Below are 22,258 nucleotides of genomic sequence, written 5' to 3'. Positions count from 1 at the left end.
TTCATTATTTTATATTTTATTTATTTATTTATTTACTTATTTTTGGGTTTATCCTTTTGCTAATTATTTTTTGTTTTTTATCTTTGATTTTTTGTTGGTTTTTTATTTGATTTATCTCTAATTTTTCTAGTGTTAAGATAATAGGATAATAGTAAAAAAAAATGAAGAAAAAATAAAAATAGTAAAATTTTATCGTGAATTGGTGTATGAGGAATTGGTGTTGGTTTTTATTTGCAATAGAATAAATATGATGTTTTCTGATAATGTGAAAATCCAGTCAAAGGTGGACTTAAAATTAATCAGAAATATTTTGATTGATCCCTATAAATACATGCTGATCAGAAACAGAAAGGACACAGAGCAAAGATAAAAACAAAAATAAGAGAAAGTATACATAGAAAACCTAGTGTTCAGAGAAGAAACATCACATGAAAATATTCATAAAGTGTGAAAATTTTTGAGGAAAAAATAAAGTTTTTTTTTTTTAAATTTTTTGGTGAGTATGAAGTTTTTGGTGACTTTTAGGCGAAATTTTCAGTTTTCGGGGAAGTTTCCAATTTTCAGCGTTCATTTTTTAGAAATCGATGAATTTTCAGTTAGATTCTGACAAACAAATTTAGATTTCGATAAGATTTTTCAAAATTCAGTGAATATTCAACCGGAGTTCATCTGGTTTAGAGAAAGAGAAAAAGGAAAAAAAAAGAGAGATGGGGAAAGGAGAAATCTTAAGAAAAAGCCAAAAAATAACCTTTTATACCATCTCAAAATGATGTCGTTTTGAGCGTTTTATTCAACCAAGATTACGCGTTTTCCATTTGGATGACCCAACTCATAGCATCGATCCACTTGTAACCGGTTTCACTGTCCTTAGCTCGAGCTGAGTTGAGCCTCTGAGTCGAGTCTTCAAGCTACTTTCTGTGCCTGAAGCCAAGCTGCGCCAAACCACTTTAGTTGAGCCATTTATATTTTTTGGTATTTTTTATTTTTTTATTTTATTTATGGTATGTGTTTATTTATTTTTAGGGGTATTTTGTATGATTAAATTTTAGAAAAAATAAAAAGTATAAAACAAAATAAAAATATTTTTTTGAGACTAAATATTAATTATCCAATGATGAAATTTTTAAAAATTTAAAATGGTAAATTTCTATCAAATTCCTATGTGAGAAATTTTTCTTTAAATTTGTCCCAAATCACAGAATAATTTAGAAAAAATTTCAATAATAATAATTTATTTTTATTTTTATTTTAAAATAATAGAATAAAAAAATATTGATAAAAATTTTTGGATTGAACACAAATTACTCAAAGATGAGATTTTTATGAAAAATTTCTTAAGAAATCTTTAGGTGAGAAATTTCTCTAAATTTGTCTCAATTAGTGGAATAATTTAGATGAAATGTCAACAAATGTAATTGTATTCTTTTTCAGATAAAAAATTTTTGGTTAAAAATATTTGATAATTATCCAAGAATGAAACTCTTAAAAATTTTAAATGGTAAATTTCTAAGAAATCTCTAGGTGAGAAATTTCTTTAAATTTATTTCAAATAGTGAAAGAATTTAAATGAAATTTTAATAAAAATAATTGTCAGATTATTTTCTAAAGATAATAAATAACTAAAAAAAATTTCCAAATAAACCCAAAGGTGGAAAATTTAGAAATTCAAAAGAGAAAATATTTTTAATTTTGCCTAAATGGTGAAATAAATAGATATATTTTTAAAAGTATAAAAAAATAATTAAACATTTTTTCGACGACAAAACCTCTTCAATAAAACAAATAGGATTCTTGAATACTCTTGAGATGAGAAAATATTTTTAAGAATTCTACCAGATTAATGGAGAATCTTAAGAATTATTTTCAATATTTAAACATTAAAACTTAAAATCGTTAGAATCAAGACTATATAATAAATTTAAAATAAAATGGTACCATCCTTTTAGATGAACATGTGGGGATGCGATAACCTTCCCCATATGTAACCAAACTCTCAAGCCCTATTCTGGTTAATAAACCCAAGCCTATTCTTTTAGGGACCCTTAATCAAGTTTAAGAGCTTCTTAAAAAGGTAAAATCCTTAGGTGGCCAATCATACCTAATTAAAAAAGATTAGTGACGACTCCATTTGTTAAGTCTAACTATAGATTTATGGATCTATATATTGTGATAGTTTGGTAATTTCACTGAAAAATTTTAAGAGTCAGGCCATAAATTTTTAAATTTATCATATTTTTTTAATCTAATGGTTTTAAATTGTAATGATTGTGTTATCTATTTGCTAGTGTTTTTATCTTTTTTGCCTTTTATTTTTAGGGTTTGAAACCAATATATTCTTTCACACATATTGTCACGTGCATTTAAGTTATATGAGCTCTATAATAGGGCTCTGTCCCTTTTAGAAGCAAGTAAAGTACCTACACTCTCGTGAAATGATAATCTCCACAATGGTTAATGAAATACACTTACTCAAATTGAATCCTTTCCATTGGTAGCCTATGATGGGTAAGGACTGGACTACCATGCTAATTTGTGATGGATAATGATGTAAGAAACAATTTGAAAACCTTTAGGGGTCAAAATCACCTAACCCTACATATAATCTACACTTAAAAAGCTAGCCTTGGGATAGAGCCTTTCTTACCCGTTGATAGATGTAACCTAAAGTTAGAACACAAGAAAGAACGGTTTGTGATCTAATCATTTTGTTTGTTTGACTTTGTGCATTTATATTATCATGTCATGCATCATTCTCATTGTCATACGTAACATTATGCATCTGCATCATTTTCATATTAGATTTTGTCCATGAAAATGTACATTTTATTTATGCATTAACATACTAAACATAAAGCATAATATTTTTAATAATACATAATTATGGTACTCAATGTTCAAGGATAGCTCCACCAACTAAGAATCTCACACAATCAACTTACCAATATAATACAAGAGCTCAAGCTAACAAATAGAATAAAAAAATTTTAATCATCTTAAGAGGATAAAGAAAGCTCAATAGAAGCTTGAAAGTGAGTTAAGTAAAATCTTGGATGCTTTGAATAACTCAAATTATGAGCTTTGACAGATAGTTCAGAGGATATCAACCCTATCCACCATAAGGTTATTCCCTATACTATCCTACTATGAACAATACCTCACCTTACCTATATCAACCTTCTTTACCACCATCTTATTAATAAACATATCAACCTATTCTTATATACAGCCTTAGTCTTCAGCCTACCGTAAGACCCTAGATTCATTCTACTAACCCAACAAGTGATTTACGAGAGCTACGAACTAATCCATATTTGATCCAATTTTCATGACTTATATGGAGTTATATTGAGAGCTCTATAATAATCATTTGATTGTTTCAATGGTCTAAAATAGCTCAAACCATCCTATTCCAAGTGGTATGATCCTACAATTCATTGTAAGTATCACTATAGAATTATTGATTATGCTACTAAAATTGCATTGCACTAAAGCATAAGGTGCAACGATTAATCAATGATAGAATGATAAATTTTGATACGATAAGGATAACAATACTTAATGTTAGTGGTAATCCATTGCCCAATCATAATTTCAATGCTTTGAATGAAGATAAAGAATAAGTGTGACTCGAAAAGACTTGAAAAGCTGTAATAAGGGGGTCATATGTTAATAAAAATCTTTCATTTAATCGCATGTGGGCATAATTTTAGAAAGAAACAGGATGTTAAGGCTGGTTGGATGTTACTTGTCATTTTGGGTTTTCTTTCAAAGTAATGTTAAAAATTTTTTTTGCAACAAGATTTCATTTTTTTATCATTTCAATAAAAGACAAGGATAATGCATTTCATTACATTTTCTCTTTAATCCCAACCACTATTCTATGCTTTGTTATTTGTGATATTTTTTTATTTTCATTCTCAATGATGAATGTTTAGACAATGCTAATAATAATTCTGAGATTTAATTTTGAGAACTCATTCACATTGATTTGAGAAAAATATTTGAGCAAAAAAAAGCTAGCTGCTAGTAGATGTGAAATAGATATGTCTTGAATATATGCAATCTTTTATAAAAATACATGAGCTTATTTTTGTTCAATGGATGATCTTTTAAGAAAGCATTCATGTTGGAGATGAAAAATAATCATCTTTCTTTAACCATTCATAAAACCATCTATTGATACCCCTTTTAAGCTTATTATGATTTTTTTTTTAAAAAAAACCCTAACGAAAAATCACCTGCTATACTGAAGGATAATTTTTGAAAAAAAAGAAGGCAAAAAATCTCAAAAGGTCTCAATAATAGAAAAATAAAATAAAAACAAAAAAAATAAAAAAAAAACAAAGCAAAACAAAAAAAGAGAAAAAAAAAATGAATGCGACAAATGAGTTAGGGCAAAGTAATGAGAATTTTTTTGTGAGGAATAAGATGAATGAAAAAAAAAGTAGAGAAATGATGTGAAATGGGGCAAAATGCTAAAATGTATCACATGATAAGAAATGATCCATTGGTTTTGAACCCTTTAAATATATATTTTAGCCTATTTTATCCAATTTTTTTATGATCCCTCCCCATAACCTATATTATAACCTTTAAAAATTTATTTTGATCAAATGTGAATTCTCAAATTAAGTGATCATATGTTAGGCTAAGGCATACTTATGGTGGAACCATAGAATCATGTTATGTGTGTGAGAAAAAATGGGAAAAGAAAAAATGAAAAAAAATGTTAAATGAAAGAAAAAAAATGCAAAAGGAGAGAAAAGAATGACTTAAATTAAAATCCTAAAGAATAATTTGGGTAGAAAAGAATTTAAGCTAAAAATTGAAGGGGCAGTTAAATATATGGAAGATCAATATTATTCAAAAATTCTTTGAAGCTGAGGCAAAGTTGGATGAGCTCAAAATGATTTCGAAAGATAATGAAATGAGTTTTTGAAAAAAAATTCTAAATTATTGTTAAGGATTATCTAAGCATTCATTGTTTGGACATTGTTGTACCATTCAATACCATCCCTAATGATATACTTTGAACTTATTTTTTTCTCATTTATTTTTATACCAGACACGTTCTCGTATTGATTACCTTTCTTTTAATTTACCTTGTATTCTCTTATTTTTTGCATCTTCAGAGTAAATCGAGAAAATGTATGATTGCATTATATTTGTTATGATTTAAAATGATAATTAATGAATGATAATATTCATAAAAGATTCCTATATTCCTTTGAAAAGAAATTCAAGGGGTAAAAAAAATGAAAAGAGAATTTGAAAAGACCTATGGGATGACCAAGGGAAGAATATAATGATGGATTGGTTGACATAACTTAGGAGTTGTGATCAAGTGATGAAAATAATGTAGATCAATAGATGAAATTTATATTAAAATTGCTAGTGCTGAAAAACCTGTGAATTACGATCAAATGATGCAAATGATATGGATCAGTGACAAAATTTATTTTGAGATAGCTAATGCTGAGTTGCTAAAAAGGGAAAATATAGGATTGAAGAGTCTTGAGAACCATATTACCATAATTAATTAGAATTTCATGACATTTATGTTACATACATTATGTTTGCATCGTTGCTTGAACAATACATGCACATAATTTGGTGAATATTTAAAACTTTGTTTAAACATGCACTAGCCAGCAAACATTTGAATTATGACTTAGAGTATGGCATCTACATTATTGTAAGAAGTCAAATTGTTGCATTTGCATCATTAATCATGACATTTATTACATACAAAATTTTGACTTTGATAAAAATCTAAAAGTCATCTAGAAAAAAAATTCTAAATTTTTTTATAAAGTCTTTTAAGATAAAATTATGAGTTTTCATATGAAAATCTTTAAGTTTCAAATGAAAATGTTTGAGATGTAAAACCCCAAGATTTATTGGATGTGAATCTTCGAACTCGAATGAAAAGCTTTGAAATTTTGGATGTGAACCCTAAATTTTTGAATGAGAACCTTTGAACTTGGATGTGAAACTCTAAGATTTATTAATGTGAATCTTTGCACTCGAATGAGGAGTTTTGAAATTTTGAAAATCCTGAAGTTTTTAAATGAGAAATTTTTGAATCATAATCTTTGAAATCTGGGAAGTGAATCCCTAAAACTTTTCAAAAAAAAAAAAAGGTATGAATCTCCAGAATTTGAATATTTAAATGTTGGATCACGTCTTGCAATTTTCATGCGAATCCTTGAATTAAAATTCTGGATGTGAATCTCACAAATGCGAATCTTGAAATCTTGTGAATTGAAGCTAGATTTTTACGAATCTGAATTCTTGCGAAGCTAAAAAATCTTACGAATATGAAATTTTACGAATCAAATTCTTGTGAAACTAAAATTTTGATAATCAAATTTTTGTGAATTCTTGCAAAGCTGAAAAATTCTTACGAACCTAAAAATTCTTGAGAATATGAAATTTTTGTGAAACTGAAATTTTGATAATCAAATTTTTTGTGAATTCTTACAAAGCTGTAAAATTCTTGCGAACCTAAAAATTCTTGTGAAATTGAAATTTTGATAGTAAAATGCTTAAGAATAGGAAATCCTTGTGAATTTGAAAATTTTCACGAATCTTTGAATTATGAACTTTTAAATTTTGAAATTGTGATTCTTTGAACTCAAACTGTAAATCTTTAAGTTTCAATTGCAAATGTCAGATTATAAATTTTTTAATACTTTAACTTGTGAATCTTTAAAGTTTTAAGATTTTGTAATTGTTGTTAAGTCACACTAAGACGTAATAAGGTGTCTACTTCTTTATTTATTTTTTCAAAGTTGTTGAATCTTTGATTAGAAGAGCTTTATTTATTTTTTCAAAGTCATTGAGCCTTTGATTAGATAAGCCTTAGTTATTTTTTCAATGTTGTTGAGCCTTTGATTAGAGGAGCTTTATTTATTTTTCTAAAGTCAATGAGCCTCTGCTTAGAGGTGCATTATTTATTTTTCAAAAGTTATGGGGCATTTACTTTCAGCAAGTTTAACTGTCTAATTTAGAAAAAAAAATCGAGTCTGTCGAGCTGATTATTTGGATATAAAGGGTGTCTATATCTTTGCACAATTTTTATTATACAATAAATGTGTAAAGAGAGATAGTTGTAGATACTATTTGGTTTGAGCTCGAACTAATTGGGCCTGGTTCAAAAGAGTCTACATTACCAAGCCCAGTCATTCATTATTTTATATTTTATTTATTTATTTATTATTTATCTATTTACTTATTTATTTTTGGATTTATTTTTTGTTGATTATTATTTGTTTTTTATCTTTGATTTTTTATTTGATTTGTCTCCAATTTTTTTGGTGTTAAGATAATAGGATAATAGTAAAAAAAAAGAAAAAAAAATAAAAATAGTAAAATTTTGAAGTGAATTGGTGTTTGAAGAATTAGTGTGGTTTTAATTTGAAATAGGATAAATATTATGTTTTCTGATAATGCGAAAATCCAGTCAAAGGTGAATTTAAAGTTAATCATAAACTCTTTTGATTGATCCTTATAAATATATGTTGATCAAAAACAGAAAAGACACAAATAAGTGATAAAAAAATCAAAGAAAAGTATACACAGAAAACACAGTGTTTAGAGAAAAAAATTCACATGAAAGCAACCAAAATGTGTGAAAATTTTTAGGGGAATTTTTAAGGAAAAATAAGGGTTTTTTTTTTGGAAAATTTTCAAAATCTAGTGAAATTTTTTGGCGAGTTTGAAGTTTTCGGTGACTTTCAAGTGATATTTTTAGTTTCCAGTGAAGTTTTCAATTTTCAACATCTATTTTTCAGAAACCGATGAACTTTTAACCAGATTTTGATGAACAAACCCAGATTCCAGCAATATTTTTCAAAATCCAATGAATATTCAATCGAAGTTCATCTGATTTAGGGATAAAAGGAGAGAAAAGGGAAGAATAAAGAGGGGGAAAGGAGAAATCTGAAGAAAAAACAAAAAACTAACCTTTTATACCGTCTCAAAATGACATCGTTTTGAGCATTTTCTTGTGCCAAGATCTGCGCGTTTTTCATTTGGGTGACTTGACCCATAGTGTCAACCCATTTGTGACCTGTGTCACTGTCTTCAGCTTGAGCCAAGCTAACTCTTTAAGTCGGCTTTTGTGCCTGGAGCCAAGTCACGCCAAGCCACTTCAGCCAAGCCGTTTATGTTTTTTGGTATTTTTATTTTTAGTTTATTTATGTATTCATTTGTTTATTTTTAGAGGTATTTTGTATGATTAAATTTTAGAAAAAAAAATATAAAACAAAATGAAAATATTTTTTTGAGAATAAATATTAATTGTCCAATGATGAAATTTTTTAAAATTTTAAATAGTAAATTTTTATAAAATTTTTAAGTGAGAAATTTTTTAAAATTTATCTCAAATGACGAAATAATTTAGAGAAAGTTTCAATAATAATAATTAATAGTTATTTTCATTTTAAAATAATAGAATAAAAAAAATAAAAATTTTAAGATTAAATATAAATTACTCAAAGATGAGAGTCTTTTGAAAAATTTCTTAAAAAATTTTTATGTGAGAAATTTATCTAAATTTGTCTCAAATGATAGAATAATTTAGATGAAATTTTAATAAAAATAATTGTATTCTTTTTCAAATAAAAAATTTTTGACTAAAAATATTTGACAATTATAACAAATTTTAACAAAGCATGGCAATGTAAATGGCTTTTTTTTTCTGTCGCTAAAGTCTAATAATTAAAGTGTGAATGTGATAAAGGCTTGATAATGTATGTCAGTAGTGCTTGTACTACAGATTCCTAGTAAGTTCTATATTAGCTTTCATATTTGAGATATTCCTCTTTCTTTGCAGCTAAGAAACCTCCCTCCAAACTTTACTACACTTTTTTTTTTATTTCTTTTGTGGGTGAAAGCTGGAAATGAGTTTCTAACTTTCTATGTTTACTACAGATATTCATAGGAAAATATGGAAGGTAAAGCTTCAACTTCAATTGCGCAAAGTGTATTAACTGAAGGAAATGTGGGTTTCATTGACACTGTGTTTGCATGGTCTCTTGAAGACATATTCAATGATGATCTTTATAAGGATGAGGTGGGTATGGGTTTGCTTTGTCCTCAATTATCATCATCCTTGAATTTGATGTTCCTTCTTTTTCAAGTCGTTTATTAGAATCTTATTTATCAGATTATTTTGCAGCTTTTGGAATATCTTACGCTTTTGTGGAAGTTGAAAATGTTTTGCATAGGTTTTGGAAGGAGATGCTCTAACAAAAAATAGCTGTAGAAGTTATAGGAATAGTTTCTTGTATGCGTTGGTTTTTTCTTCCAGCCCAAGCCCATTTCTGCATTCATGTCTCATGTGCTTCTTGCCTTATGAATATAGACATATATAGTTATGACAGCATGCCAAAAGTGGCATATTGTTTTTTTGGTAGAGGATCGAGTATAACTAAAGTTTGGTTAAACATGGCACAATAAGACTTGTGAAGTTTTTACTGAGTATGGAATTAGGAACAAAATCCAGCTTAAATACAGTCGTAACTTGTTATTTTCTTGCAATTAAACTCCTCTGAAATTTTTTATTAATAGAATCTTAAGTTAGTGTAGTTGTTGTGCATGTGATAAAAACTTTAGAACTTTAAAAGCCCATGAGTTGAGCTTAAGCTTGTTTAGTTAAACCAGAGAGCTGAATAAAGGTTGAACATCATAAATTTGTTGAATGGTTGAGCTTGGTTTCAAAAGGTTGAAATGTCCTTCAGTTTAAGTTGACAATGGGAAATCAGTTTATAAAACCAATCTTGAACTGGCTCATATATGTCTTACGTGTGTTAGCATTTTTTGGCCTTAATTATGTAGTTTGACCTTAAGGCCTTAGGGCTTGAGTTTTTTTATTTTCAAATGCCATGAAAGAAGATATAAGAGGTTTATTACATGGTTGTCGATGCGCTCTTTTGCTTGTATATGTCTGAATCAGTTGAGTTTTGTGAAGGATTAAACTATTATACTTTTTCTTCTCTCACAATTATTATTGTCTGTTGACTATTATGGATTCATGTGATTTGCTTCAATTTAATTCAATTTCTAGGTAGGAAAGATTCCAGATGCATTTCAGTCAATGGAACAATATCTTGAGTCTTATGTTTTGCCTTTGTTGGACGAGACACGAGCAGAAATGCGCTCATCTATGGAAGTTATAGCTAGAGCACCGTATGCTGAAGTGACACATCTTCAGGAGGCAAAGCCACATGGAAAATTATTGTTTAATGTGAATGTTGATTACTGGAGAAACAGGTTCAATGATCGTGAGAAGGAACCATACAAAACATTGCCTGGAGATGTTTTTGTTATAGCAGATGTTAAACCTGACACTGCTTCTGATTTACAACGGGTAGGTAGAAGCTGGACTTTTGCATTAGTCACTAAGATTTCAGGGGTTTCGGAGGATCCAGAGGATGACGATGTTGATAATAGCTCATCTACTATCTTCAAAGTGAAGGCACTGGAAGACCTTGCATCCAAAGATGACATGCAGAGATCACTATTCGTAGTTTTCTTAATGAATATAACCACAAACAAGCGAATATGGAATGCATTGCACAAGAGGGGCAACTTAAAGATTATCAAACAATTTTTGCGCGCTGGTTCTATGGTGAGGATATCACGTTACATGTTTGAGATTTGCTTTTTCAAAATTGGCATTTTCCTGGATAATTTGGTATCACTTTTTATCGAAAGTTGTTGCATATGATGCAAGTGGCTATGTTTATCAAGTATCCTACAAGACTAGTTGTTCTTTATGTTAACTATTTGATACATTGCATACGTGTAACACTGTTAATCTAACATGAATTTTGCAATGTCTCAGATTCAAAATGTCATTAATCATATGTTTCATTTGTTTTACATGTTGTTCAACGTAACTGCTGAACCAGTTTTCATGAATTTGTTATTCTTATTATTAATTTGAGGAGCAATTTTGACGAATTTATAGTTGCTTTACTCTTATATATATTTGCAGGGATGAATTTTTATTCAAATTTCATTTTGTATACAGGTAGAAGAAAGCTGCAGTCTCTGTTCCTCTGAGAATGGTGGAACCTGGAATGATATTTTTCTGACAAGTTTCCTATCTCAACTGAATGAATCTCAAAAGAAGGCAGTTATGGCTTGTCTTAACAAAATGCAGTGCCGCCACAAGTCTCACGTCGAACTTATTTGGGGCCCACCTGGAACTGGGAAAACTAAAACTGTTAGTTTGCTGTTGTTTACTCTGTTAAGAATGAAGTATAGGACACTCACTTGTGCCCCAACAAATATTGCAATTACAGAAGTAGCAGCACGTGTCTTGAAGCTGGTAAAAGAAGCTAAGGAAACACGCTCTGTAGCAGATGATCCATTTTGTTCCCCGGGATTGGGAGATATCCTCTTATTTGGCTCTAAAGAGAGACTTAAAGTTAATTCTGAGATTGAAGAAATATTTCTGGATTATCGTGTAAAGATGCTTACAGAGTGCTTTGGGCCGCTGGGTTGGTGGCACTGTTTTACTTCAATGATAACTTTTCTTGAAGGTTGTGTCTCTCAATACCTTATTTTCTTGGAAAACGAATCAATCAAAGAGAGGGAACATGGTAGCGAAAATGAAAACCGAGAGAAAGATTGTTGCGGTGAAACTGATTGTAAGAAGGTGATACACAAATCATTTCTTGAATATGCAGGAGAAAGATTTACCCATACAGCATTACCACTTAGAAGATGTGTCTCAATTTTATGCACTCATATCCCCGAAGTCTACTTTCTGGAAAATAATTTCCAAGACCTTAAAAGTCTTTTTAGCCTGCTTGATTCTTTTGAAACTTCACTGTTTCTTGATGATGTGGTTTCGGAAGAAGTGGAGAAGCTCTTTTTACATTCAAAAGATGATAAATTGCATCTGCAAAATTTTTCCGGTGCATCACTTTTATTGTTCTCAGTAAGAGGCAAGTGTCTTTCTGTTTTGAAGGCCCTCCGTGTTTCTCTTGGTGAACTTAAACTACCAAGTGCGAGGAACAAAGATTCCATCATAGAATTCTGCTTTCAAAGAGCATCTTTACTCTTTTCCACTGCATCCGGTTCTTATAAACTCTATAAAGTTAAAATGAATCCACTGAATGTGTTGGTAATTGATGAAGCGGCGCAGTTGAAAGAATGTGAATCAGCCATACCCTTGCAACTGCCGGGTATAGCACACTCCGTTCTTATTGGTGATGAATGGCAATTACCTGCTACAGTTAAAAGCAATGTATGTAAACTATACTTAGTTTTTTGTCTTTCACTTCTCTCCAATGTTCCTTTGCAATTTTCCCCCTCTTTTATTTTTGGCCGTTTATTGGTTTTTATCCTTTTTTTTTTTATAGGTTTCTCATACAGCTGGCTTTGGAAGAAGTTTGTTCCAAAGGTTGAGTACATTGGGTCACTCAAAGCACCTACTGAATATTCAGTACCGAATGCATCCGTCAATCAGTCGCTTTCCAAATGCAAAGTTCTATAATAACCAGATCTTGGATGTGGCAGAAGTTAAGCATAAGAGATATGAGAAACATTATCTTCCATGGCCTATGTTTGGAACCTATTCCTTCATAAATGTCTCTGGAAGAGAGGAAGAGGATGATATTGGGCATAGCTATAGAAATATGGTTGAGGTAGCTGTGGTGCAGAGGCTGGTGCGAACTCTGTTCAAAGGTAATTATCATGAGCTTAATTTATAATGCTATAGTTTGCTTTTTTTAGATATTATTTCACTTAAACCAGGATATTTTTAATTTACTGGCTTATGCCTTATGACTTCTAGAGACTGGCTTTGGCCTTCAAGGAGATAGTTCAGTTTGAGGGCTGACGAGGCCTTTTCTCTTCTTTTCATATTAAAATCAGAAAGCATACTTCTTGTATTATTAGATTGATTTCCTTTTGTGTTACTTGTTGCTTTTGCATGCAGCATGGGATGGCTCAAGAGAAAAGCTCAGTGTTGGCATAATATCTCCCTATGCTGATCAGGTTGTTGCAATTCAGGAGAAACTTGCTGGGAAGTATGAGAAAACTGATGGCTTTGCCGTGAAGGTGAAGTCAGTTGATGGGTTCCAGGGTGGTGAGGAAGATATTATCATAATATCAACTGTGAGATCAAATAGTTCAGGAAAAATTGGGTTCATATCCAATTCTCAAAGAACTAATGTAGCTCTTACAAGGGCTAGGTATTTCCTTAAATTAACTTTTTTTCGTTTCAGTTTTTGCAATTCTGTAATAAGTTGCAATATATTACTGGGTTTTCAATGCCTTCTTAGGCACAGCCTCTGGATTTTGGGGGATGGAAGAACACTGGCCAAACTTGAATCTGTGTGGCAGGCATTAGTTCATGATGCAAAGGCGCGTCATTGTTTCTTTAACGCTGATGAAGACAAGGAACTGGCAAAAGCTATTTTAGATGCCAAGAAAGATTTTGGTCAACTTGATGACTTGCTTAATCGGGACAGTGTTCTCTTCAAAAACGCTAGGTGGAAGGTTTGTAACTTACAGTGGTTAAATTTGCTATCATTCTGCTTGTTCTATCAAGTTATTTTTGTTGGCATCAATTTTGAATTTTATACAACATGTTATCTTACTTACTGTTGACCTAATTTGTTGTTATATTTAGTTAATGAGACTCATTGGAGATTATCTGAATTTTTGTACTAAGTGGTAAAAATTAATTTCTTTTCAATTTCCAGGTTCTTTTCAGTGATTACTTTAGGAAGTCATTTGGGAAGCTGAAATCTGTCCAGACCCAGAAATCAGTTTTAAACCTTCTCTTAAAACTTTCCAGCGGCTGGCGACCTAAGAAGAGAAATGTGGATTTAATTTGTGAAAGCTCTTCGATGGTCTTAAAACAATTCAAGGTTGAAGGTCTTTATATTGTCTGCTCAATTGATGTAGTGAAGGAGCAGAGGTACACTCAAGTATTGAAGGCTTGGGATCTTTTGCCATTAGAAGATTTTGAAAGACTGGTTAAGCGCCTTGATGGTATCTTCAAAATGTATACTGATGATTTTATCAGGCATTGCAATGAGAAATATCTGGAGGGGTATGTGACCATAATGGTATTCCTAACTTGTAAATATGAAATTTGCCTTTCTTGAATATGAATGTTAAGTTTCATATGCAGTATTTTAGAACTCCTACATTGTTTTTACCCTTTTTTATTGTATCTAGGGATTTGGAAATTCCCAAAACTTGGACAACCTCATTTGAAATTGTCAGGTATAAGACTGTAAGCCAAGATGAAAGAGAGAACAGTTCAAATGGAAGTGCTTCGGATGGTAGATGTTATTTGGAGAACTCAAAAGTGAATGATAGCTTGTTGTTGATGAAATTCTACTCTTTATCATCGGGTGTTGTGAACCACCTTCTTTCTGATCCAGATGGAAGAGAACTAGAACTTCCATTTGAGGTGACAGACCAGGAACTTGACATAATTTTATTCCAAAGAAGCAGTTTTATACTAGGAAGATCAGGCACTGGGAAGACTACTGTGCTGACCATGAAGTTGTTTAAGAAAGAGCAATTACACCATTCAGCAACTGAAGGATTTTATGAAGTCAACCCAAATAACTCCAATGAAGTCTGTCGGGAAAACAGAATCATGGGTGGTGTTGAAGGGACTGAAGCAACTCCACTGCGCCAGCTTTTTGTAACAGTCAGTCCTAAACTTTGTTATGCCGTGAAACATCAGGTTCTTCAATTGAAAAGGTGCGTTGCATACTGAGATAAAATGATAGCTTCATGGTAGTACAAATTCCTTTAAGTTTACAGTTGGCATAAACATAAATCTAATTTTATAGGAAGGGTGGTATCTGATTCTGCAATGGAAAAATGATAGGCTGAGACCTATGAGGTCTGCACATTAAGTCCTACCGCCCCTGTTTGACTGACTGCAATTAATCCTTTTTCATAAAATTTATTTTCTAATGTTTTATATATTACCTTGTAAAGTTTGTGATGAAATGATAAAATTGGCATGTTTCAGGAACTGCTTCCTTTTGTGGTAGATCAACAAATTAACATGTTTCTGAGAATGCTGTAAATCTAATTGGTGATAAAAAATTCATATATAGACACTAGAGTGGAAAATTTGAACTTCATTGTCTTGCCAAGGAAAGCTGATAATCTTGCATATTCAATCTTTTAGAAGTTTGAAAGAATAAAATATTTGAGACGTTTTGCATCTAAAATTTCTGGTGACTCTTTTCTGCATTTTGTTTTAAACACCTAATGTATGCAATTTTTTTATGGACTTGTTTTTCAAGTTTTGGTGCAAGAACTAGAGAATGCTACTGTATAAAGACCTCTACTTATATAAGTCTGCAAAGTGTTTTCCTGACTACTTAGTTTTCATGGCTATGATAGTCTTTTGTATAAAGGTTTCTGCTTAAACACAAGAAAGTGCAAAGGTTTCTTTATGTCATTGATCTTGGGTGGTTGTTAGATTGTTGCAAGTTTCACTATTTTTATTATTTACAAATAAGCTGCAATTTTGTTGATAATTCACAGTTGGTTATTTTGGTTCTTAGTTCTCATGTAAATTAATTTGATCAACTTGTCATGTAATAAGCACTCCAAAGTACTTTATTTAGCTGCCTGGATTTCTTTTTTCCTGGTGTCACAAGCCTCGTTTTACAGGTTTGCCAGTGGAGGAAACTATTCTGAAGGGAGTGCCTTGCAAGATGAGGATGATATTGATGGTGCAGCACAATTCAAGGATGTTCCCGATTCATTTGTTGATATTCTTCCTAAAGCATACCCTCTCGCTATAACTTTACAAAAGTTTCTGATTATGCTTGATGGAACAGTTGGTAACTCGTTCTTTGAGAAATTTTATGATGCTAGGGAGTTATCAAATTGGGAAGTTGGAAAGGCATCGGTTTCCTTGCGAAATTTTATAAGAACAAGGGAGGTAAATTATGAAAAGTTTTGTTCAACTTATTGGCCCCATTTTAATGATAAGCTGACAAAAAAGCTAGACTCATCCAGAGTCTTCACGGAGATAATGTCTCATATAAAAGGTGGAGTGAGATCAGGGGATTCTTGTGATGGGAGACTCAAGGAGGAGGATTATATCAAATTATCTGAGGGTCGGGCGTCGACCTTAACTAGACTTGAGAGACAGATGATATATGATATTTTTCAAGATTATGAAAAAATGAAAGGAGAAAATGGCGAGTTTGATATGGCTGATGTTGTGATTGATCTTCACTATCGACTTCAAAATGAAAGGTATGAAGGTGATATAATGGATTTTGTTTATATCGATGAGGTGCAAGATCTTACAATGAGGCAGATTGCTCTTTTCAAACATGTTTGCAAAAATGTAAGTGAAGGCTTTGTTTTCTGTGGGGATACAGCACAAACTATTGCCAGGGGTATTGATTTTAGGTTTGAAGATATACGATCCATTTTCTACAATGAGTTTGTTTTGGAATCAAAATGTAAAACAAATGATGGGAAAAAGGAGAAAGGTCAAATATCTAAAAGTTTTCACCTGAGCCAGAACTTTCGTACACATGATGGTGTCCTAAGGTTAGCGCAGAGTGTCATTGACCTTCTTTACCGTTTCTTTCCTTCATTTGTGGATATTTTATGCCCTGAAACTAGTCTCATATATGGAGAAGCCCCGATTTGGCTTGAATCTGAGGATAAAGACAATGCAGTTGCAACAATATTCAGGAACAATGGTAATGTCGGGGGACATATGGCTGGATTTGGAGCAGAGCAGGTCATATTAGTACGAGATGATCTTGCTAAGAATGAAATGTTGAAGTATGTTGGCAAGCAAGCTCTTGTTCTGACTATAGTGGAATGCAAAGGTTTAGAGTTTCAGGTATCTGGTATTTTATAATTATTCTTGTTTCTTCTATCATACGATCTGCTTGTTTTTATCCCTGAAATTATTAATAAATGCTCATTGATAGTTTTCTGTTGTTTAGTTAAATCTTATTTTCTCTACAAGTTCAGAACCTAAAAACAGGTTGGCTGGCTTGGCTTTTATAAACACATTAGGATTACCGCTAGTGAGGTAGAGCTTAATAATTGATCTGGCCCACATCCGTCTATCTTAATAGTGCCTTTTCTCTGTATCCCTAATGTTTGTTTTCAAAAAAGTAAATTGGTTCATCCATGTCGCCATTAATTTTTTTACATTACATCTCTGTAGGATGTATTATTGTACAACTTTTTTGGGTCCTCACCTTTAAAGAATCAGTGGAGAGTTGTATATGAATACATGAAGGAGCAAGGCTTGCTTGATGCGAATTGCTCATTTCCAAGTTTCAAACAGTCAAAACACAACATTTTGTGTTCTGAATTGAAGCAGTTATATGTTGCTATCACCCGCACAAGGCAAAGACTGTGGATTTGTGAAAATGTAGAAGAGTTTTCCAAGCCAGTGTTCGAGTACTGGAAGAAGAAGTGCCTTGTTCAAGTTAGGAAGCTGGATGATTCACTTGCACAAGCAATGCAAGTTGCAAGCAGTCCAGAAGAGTGGAAGTCACGTGGCTATAAGGTTTATTGTTGTTTGTTGTTTTCAGAAGGGTTGTTCTTGCCAGACAATTCTTATTTGTAATTTTGATTAATTCATATCCATATATTTGTTAATCTATTGTTAGGCATTTTCATACATGATTCAAGCCATTTCAATGGGTTTTGGGACTCCTCAATTCTGCAATGAATTAACAGTTGCGCAAATGTAACAACTCTTTTATCCCATTTGTTTGTGTCCTGCAGCTGTTGCATCAGGGTAACTATGTGATGGCAACAATGTGCTTTGAAAGAGCACATGATACGTTTGGGGAAAAACTAGCCAAGGCTTTTGGACTTAGGGCAGATGCTGACCAGTTGCATGGTTTAAATCCTGAAAGGGCTTCCACTGCCAGGAGGCAGGCTGCTGAAATTTTTGATTCCATTGGCAAGGCTGAGCATGCAGCAGATTGTTTTTACATGTTAACGGAGTATGAAAAAGCAGGTACAATTCCATTTTCCCTCTTTACACCTTGTTTATGTTAATTTCTTGATAAACATGAACTTTAAGTGCTAAAATCTACTGCTCAGACTTTCTATGATTCCTATATTTGTTTCCAGAAGACATTTCTTTTCTTCTGCTGTGTTGAATAGTGTCTTCCTACAGAGTGAGAGAGAGAGAAAAAGATTCTTTGATTGCAGCTTTTTAGATTAGATCCAAATGAGCTTAATATTTTTGTTTATCAAATGCATTATATTTCGAAATATAACATTCTCCACTTTATTTATTGGAGCATCCTTGTCTTTCCGCTCTGGGTATTGGTCAACTTATTTGCATGCTTTAATGTGTGATCATTAGTAACTGAACAAATAATTTTCTTTTTCTAATACAAATATTTCCTGCTTTAGTCTAGGATTATTAATGAGTTTTTATTTTGTGAGCGTGCATGTGTGCATATGACTGTACCACGATTCCTGGAAATTCAGAAAGTAGTTTTGAAACTGCAGGTAAAATATATTTGGAAAAATGTGGGGAATCTGCTCTAGAGAGAGCTGCAGAATGTTTTCTTCTTGCTGGATGTTACAAGACTGCAGCAGAAGTGTATGCAAGAGGCAACTATTTCTCAAAATGCTTGTCTGTTTGTTCAAAAGGAAAACTCTTTGACATGGGCTTGCATTACATTCAGTACTGGAAACGAATTGCAAATGCAGATGAAGAAATGGTCAAAAGAAGTAAGGATATGGAGGAACTTAAGCAAAAGTTTTTGGAGAGCTGTGCACATCATTACCATGAGGCTAATGATAAGAGAACAATGATGAATTATGTCCGAGCTTTTGATTCCATGAGTTCAAAACGAAAATTCTTGCAGTCCTTAGAGAGTCTTGATGAGCTTCTCCTTCTTGAAGAAGAATTAGGGAACTTCTTGGAAGCAGCAAACATTGCAAAGTTGAGAGGTGAACTTCTACTTGGGGCTGATTTGCTTGGGAAGGGTGCACAATTTGAGGAAGCCACGCGCATTATCCTCTGGTTTGTGTTTGCTAACTCTCTATGGTTAACTGGGAGCACGGGATGGCCATTGAAGCAGTTTACAGAGAAAGAGAAGCTTCTAACAAAAGCCAAGTCATTTGCAAAGAAGTTGTCAAACCAGTTTTATGGGCTTGTTTGTTCAGAGGCTGACATTTTACTGAATAAGCCAAGCAACTTATTCTTGATGAAACAATATTTAACCGCTTCTCAGAGGCACAAGAGTATCCGAGGTGAAATATTAACTGCTCGAATGATTCTAGATCATCACCTTCGTTTAAATATCTCAAAATATGAAGGGATAGATGAATTGGTTTTTGATCTAGCAAGCTATTCTGAAGAGCAAATTTCTAACAACCAGGTTTCCACTGAGACACTGGTCTACTTTTGGAATTTCTGGAAGGATAAAATCATGGAGATATTTGAGTATCTTGATCATGCTGAAATCAAAGATAACAGTGATTATAGAAAATATGAAGAATTCTGCTTGAATTATTTTGGTGTGTGGAGACAGTTTAAGAATCAGAGTATTGTCTATTTTCTGGTGAATTCTGATGCTGAATGGATGAGAAAACTGGAAAACAAACATGTTTGTGGTAACCAGAGGCAGGTTTCTATTTCTCTCTGTCAATTTGTCTCTGCTGCAAGGAGTTATTGGCGTTCAGAATTACTCTCTATTGGCCAGCAAGTTCTGACAAAGCTTGAGGCATTCTATATTTCCTCATGCGGAAATTCTTTGTCAGCCTTCTGTCGAAGCAGATCTCTTATTCTTATCTATGAGGTTGCCAGTTTTCTGTTGAAGTCCAAGTTTCTGAAGAACCAGCATGTGGACAAGGATCTGATGAAATTTGTTCAGCTGTCAACAATTGATGTTTTTGGCTACATATTTCCCCTTGATTGGCGAGAATCCTTGAGAGAGAACATGATCTCTCTGAGGGGAACTGAAATTTCAAGGAATTTACTTGAAGAAGTTATGTTTGAAAAGATCAGGACAAACAATAGTAGGTTGTCTTATGGGGAAACTGGAAAGGTGGCTTTGATAATTCTTGGATCTTGTCAGCTTAATATTGAACTGTATAGAAAGATACTTGATGCTTTAGAATGGAATGAAGCATGGAGGGACTTCATTGGGAGTCTTGAAGAGGATAGAGTTTCTCCTCCAGTTTCTACAACTGGCCGTATCAATGAGGGGAATGGAAGCTCAGAATCTACAACTGGATCTGCTGCTGGATATATCGAAGAAATTGGGAATAAGCCAATTATATTGAAGTTCCTTGAAGCTTTAAAAGATACTTATAAAGCTAACTGGAGGAAGATATCTGATTATGTGTCACCAGTTTGTTTCTTGTATCTTGTTGAGCGGTATCTACTTTTGTTATCCTACTTCAAGGGATACTTTTACACCACAAAGACTACTTTTGTGGAATGGCTTATCTACCAGGATGGGGTACCCAGCTCAACTTCCAGTTTTATGGCAGTTAAGCAGCAATCTTTGGAAGACATTCTGAAATTTGTAATTGACATGGTCCGGCAGCTCCTCTATGCCAAGGGAGAGACCATTGATTGGATCAAAAAGTCTCGTATAAATGTGAGGGATTACCATTCACTAATGGTTTTGAGATTGGTTGTCATTATATGTTTGCTTCATTTGAACTTTGACAAGTGTCTTGATTTACTTTTTGACTTGCTGGGTCGAAAGCATATTACAGACCTACTGCCCCAGGATTTTTATGATGCCCTTCGGAGAAGGCGGAGTCATAATTGTCTGAATATCGACAAAAATGTGCTTGCTCATGCATTTAAAATAATTGGAAACCCTCTCATAATTGTGAGCATGGGGGTAAACTGTCCTAAATTTGTATGCCAGGATGCTATATTTGTTGATATGAAGGTCAAACCCTGCAAGGAGGAAATATTGAGAGTCTTGTTCCCTAAAACTGGAAGTTCTGAATATGGAACTGCTGATTTTTGTGGTGAAGTTCTTCCTCCAGCCAGTTATGATGAAGGGAAGAGCTTAAAGATTGTTCCCACTTCAAGCTCTGGTTCTCTGTCAGATCAACACTTGAATGCTCAGAATCAAGATGATGGTGAAATACTGATTAACGATGTTCATTTTTGGGAAATTGTCGAGGCCTTGAAGGCAGTGGGTGGCATCAAAGATCAATGGACCATCAGGTCATATGCTTCAAAAATGAGGGTAATCGTTACATGCATGTGATTAGATGAACATTTTCAAATGTCACTGTTATTTTTTGTGTGATCTTATCATCACTGTTTGCTTTTCTTTTTAGGTGTACCTGGATAAATGTGTTTCCTTCCTCAATGCTGCAACAAAAGGATGTTCGGAGAAGCAACCTGCAGGTAATGAAGACAACTTTTCAAGGGAAGCAATGAACGTGCTTGAGGAAATGAAGCAACTCCAAGCTCAACTGGAACCAAAGTCAGTTTCATACATCGCCTTCCCCATATGTAGTTGAAAGACTCCATTTTTACACCACAGTATTAGTGCACCATATTTCCTAAGAATTTCCTTCTGCTTCTGCATTTTTTTTCAGTGAGCTGAAACTTGAAAGTAGCATTCCTATAATTGGAGCCCTTTGCGACGAGTTGCATTCAAGAAGGTCTATACTGGAGCCTTTTCTGCAGCAGCTATTCTTGCAGCAAGATGAAGATCATATATCTGATGAATTTGGCAGCCAATGTGATATGGAAGAGAGTAGCAGTAAGGCTGAGGAATGTAGTAAGGTTAAGAATCCAGCTTCAAAATCTACTGTCAATTGCAAACCCCAAGGGAACATTAAATCTAAGAAAAACAACAGGAGTCGTGGCCGCAAACGCAAGTAGATAAGCATTCCTAAAATTCTAGAGGGTGTATTACCCATATATATTCACATTGGTTGCATATTACTTTGCTTGTAGCATAGATCTTTTTTTTTTTTTTAAGTTATACTAGAACTTGTGCTATGACTTGAAAGCACATCTATTCTTATTTTATGACCCACTCTATCTACTTTATTGTGTCAACTTATGGTGGGATCTATGGTCTGAACTGGGTTTGAAGAAAAGTGCCCAATGTGTGTGGTACTGCTACCTCCAACTCTGAAAATCTCGATATATTATCGATTCTATTGCTAATCAAAAGCAAGAAGCCTTCATAATGCGGTTTATATTGAATAGATAACATACAATGCCCCCTGCGTTCACATGCATCATTTATAACATCAT

General features: G+C 32.8%; 1 protein-coding gene across 1 annotated transcript; it reads left to right on the top strand.

Moving 5' to 3' along the window:
• Nucleotides 1-8,722: 8,722 nt before the first annotated feature.
• On the top strand, nucleotides 8,723-22,056 carry LOC111318116 (uncharacterized). The gene is made up of 15 exons (XM_022920776.2): nucleotides 8,723-8,789; nucleotides 8,938-9,079; nucleotides 10,073-10,636; nucleotides 11,042-12,265; nucleotides 12,381-12,705; nucleotides 12,959-13,214; nucleotides 13,305-13,521; nucleotides 13,728-14,080; nucleotides 14,209-14,745; nucleotides 15,676-16,873; nucleotides 17,207-17,554; nucleotides 17,776-18,013; nucleotides 18,517-21,230; nucleotides 21,325-21,473; nucleotides 21,589-22,056. Exons 2-15 carry the CDS (start codon nucleotides 8,954-8,956, stop codon nucleotides 21,875-21,877), a joined length of 8,538 nt encoding a protein of 2,845 aa, XP_022776511.2. The 5' UTR covers nucleotides 8,723-8,789; nucleotides 8,938-8,953; the 3' UTR covers nucleotides 21,878-22,056.
• The last annotated feature ends 202 nt before the right edge of the window (nucleotides 22,057-22,258 follow it).

The sequence above is a fragment of the Durio zibethinus genome, chromosome 2 (genome assembly GCF_047325235.1).
Source record: "Durio zibethinus cultivar Kanyao isolate XHJ-2024 chromosome 2, ASM4732523v1, whole genome shotgun sequence".
Lineage (NCBI taxonomy): Eukaryota > Viridiplantae > Streptophyta > Magnoliopsida > Malvales > Malvaceae > Durio > Durio zibethinus.
Note: the sequence above shows the minus strand (reverse complement) of the source record. Positions and strands in the feature narration are given on the sequence as shown.

Coding starts and splice junctions, on each gene's coding strand:
- LOC111318116 (XM_022920776.2), top strand. CDS start 8,954: ATGGAAGGTAAAGCTTCAACTTCAATTGCGCAAAGTGTATTAACTGAA. Junction 13,215..13,304: donor GTAGCTCTTACAAGGGCTAG/GTATTTCCTTAA, acceptor ATGCCTTCTTAG/GCACAGCCTCTGGATTTTGG. Junction 16,874..17,206: donor GCAAAGGTTTAGAGTTTCAG/GTATCTGGTATT, acceptor ACATCTCTGTAG/GATGTATTATTGTACAACTT.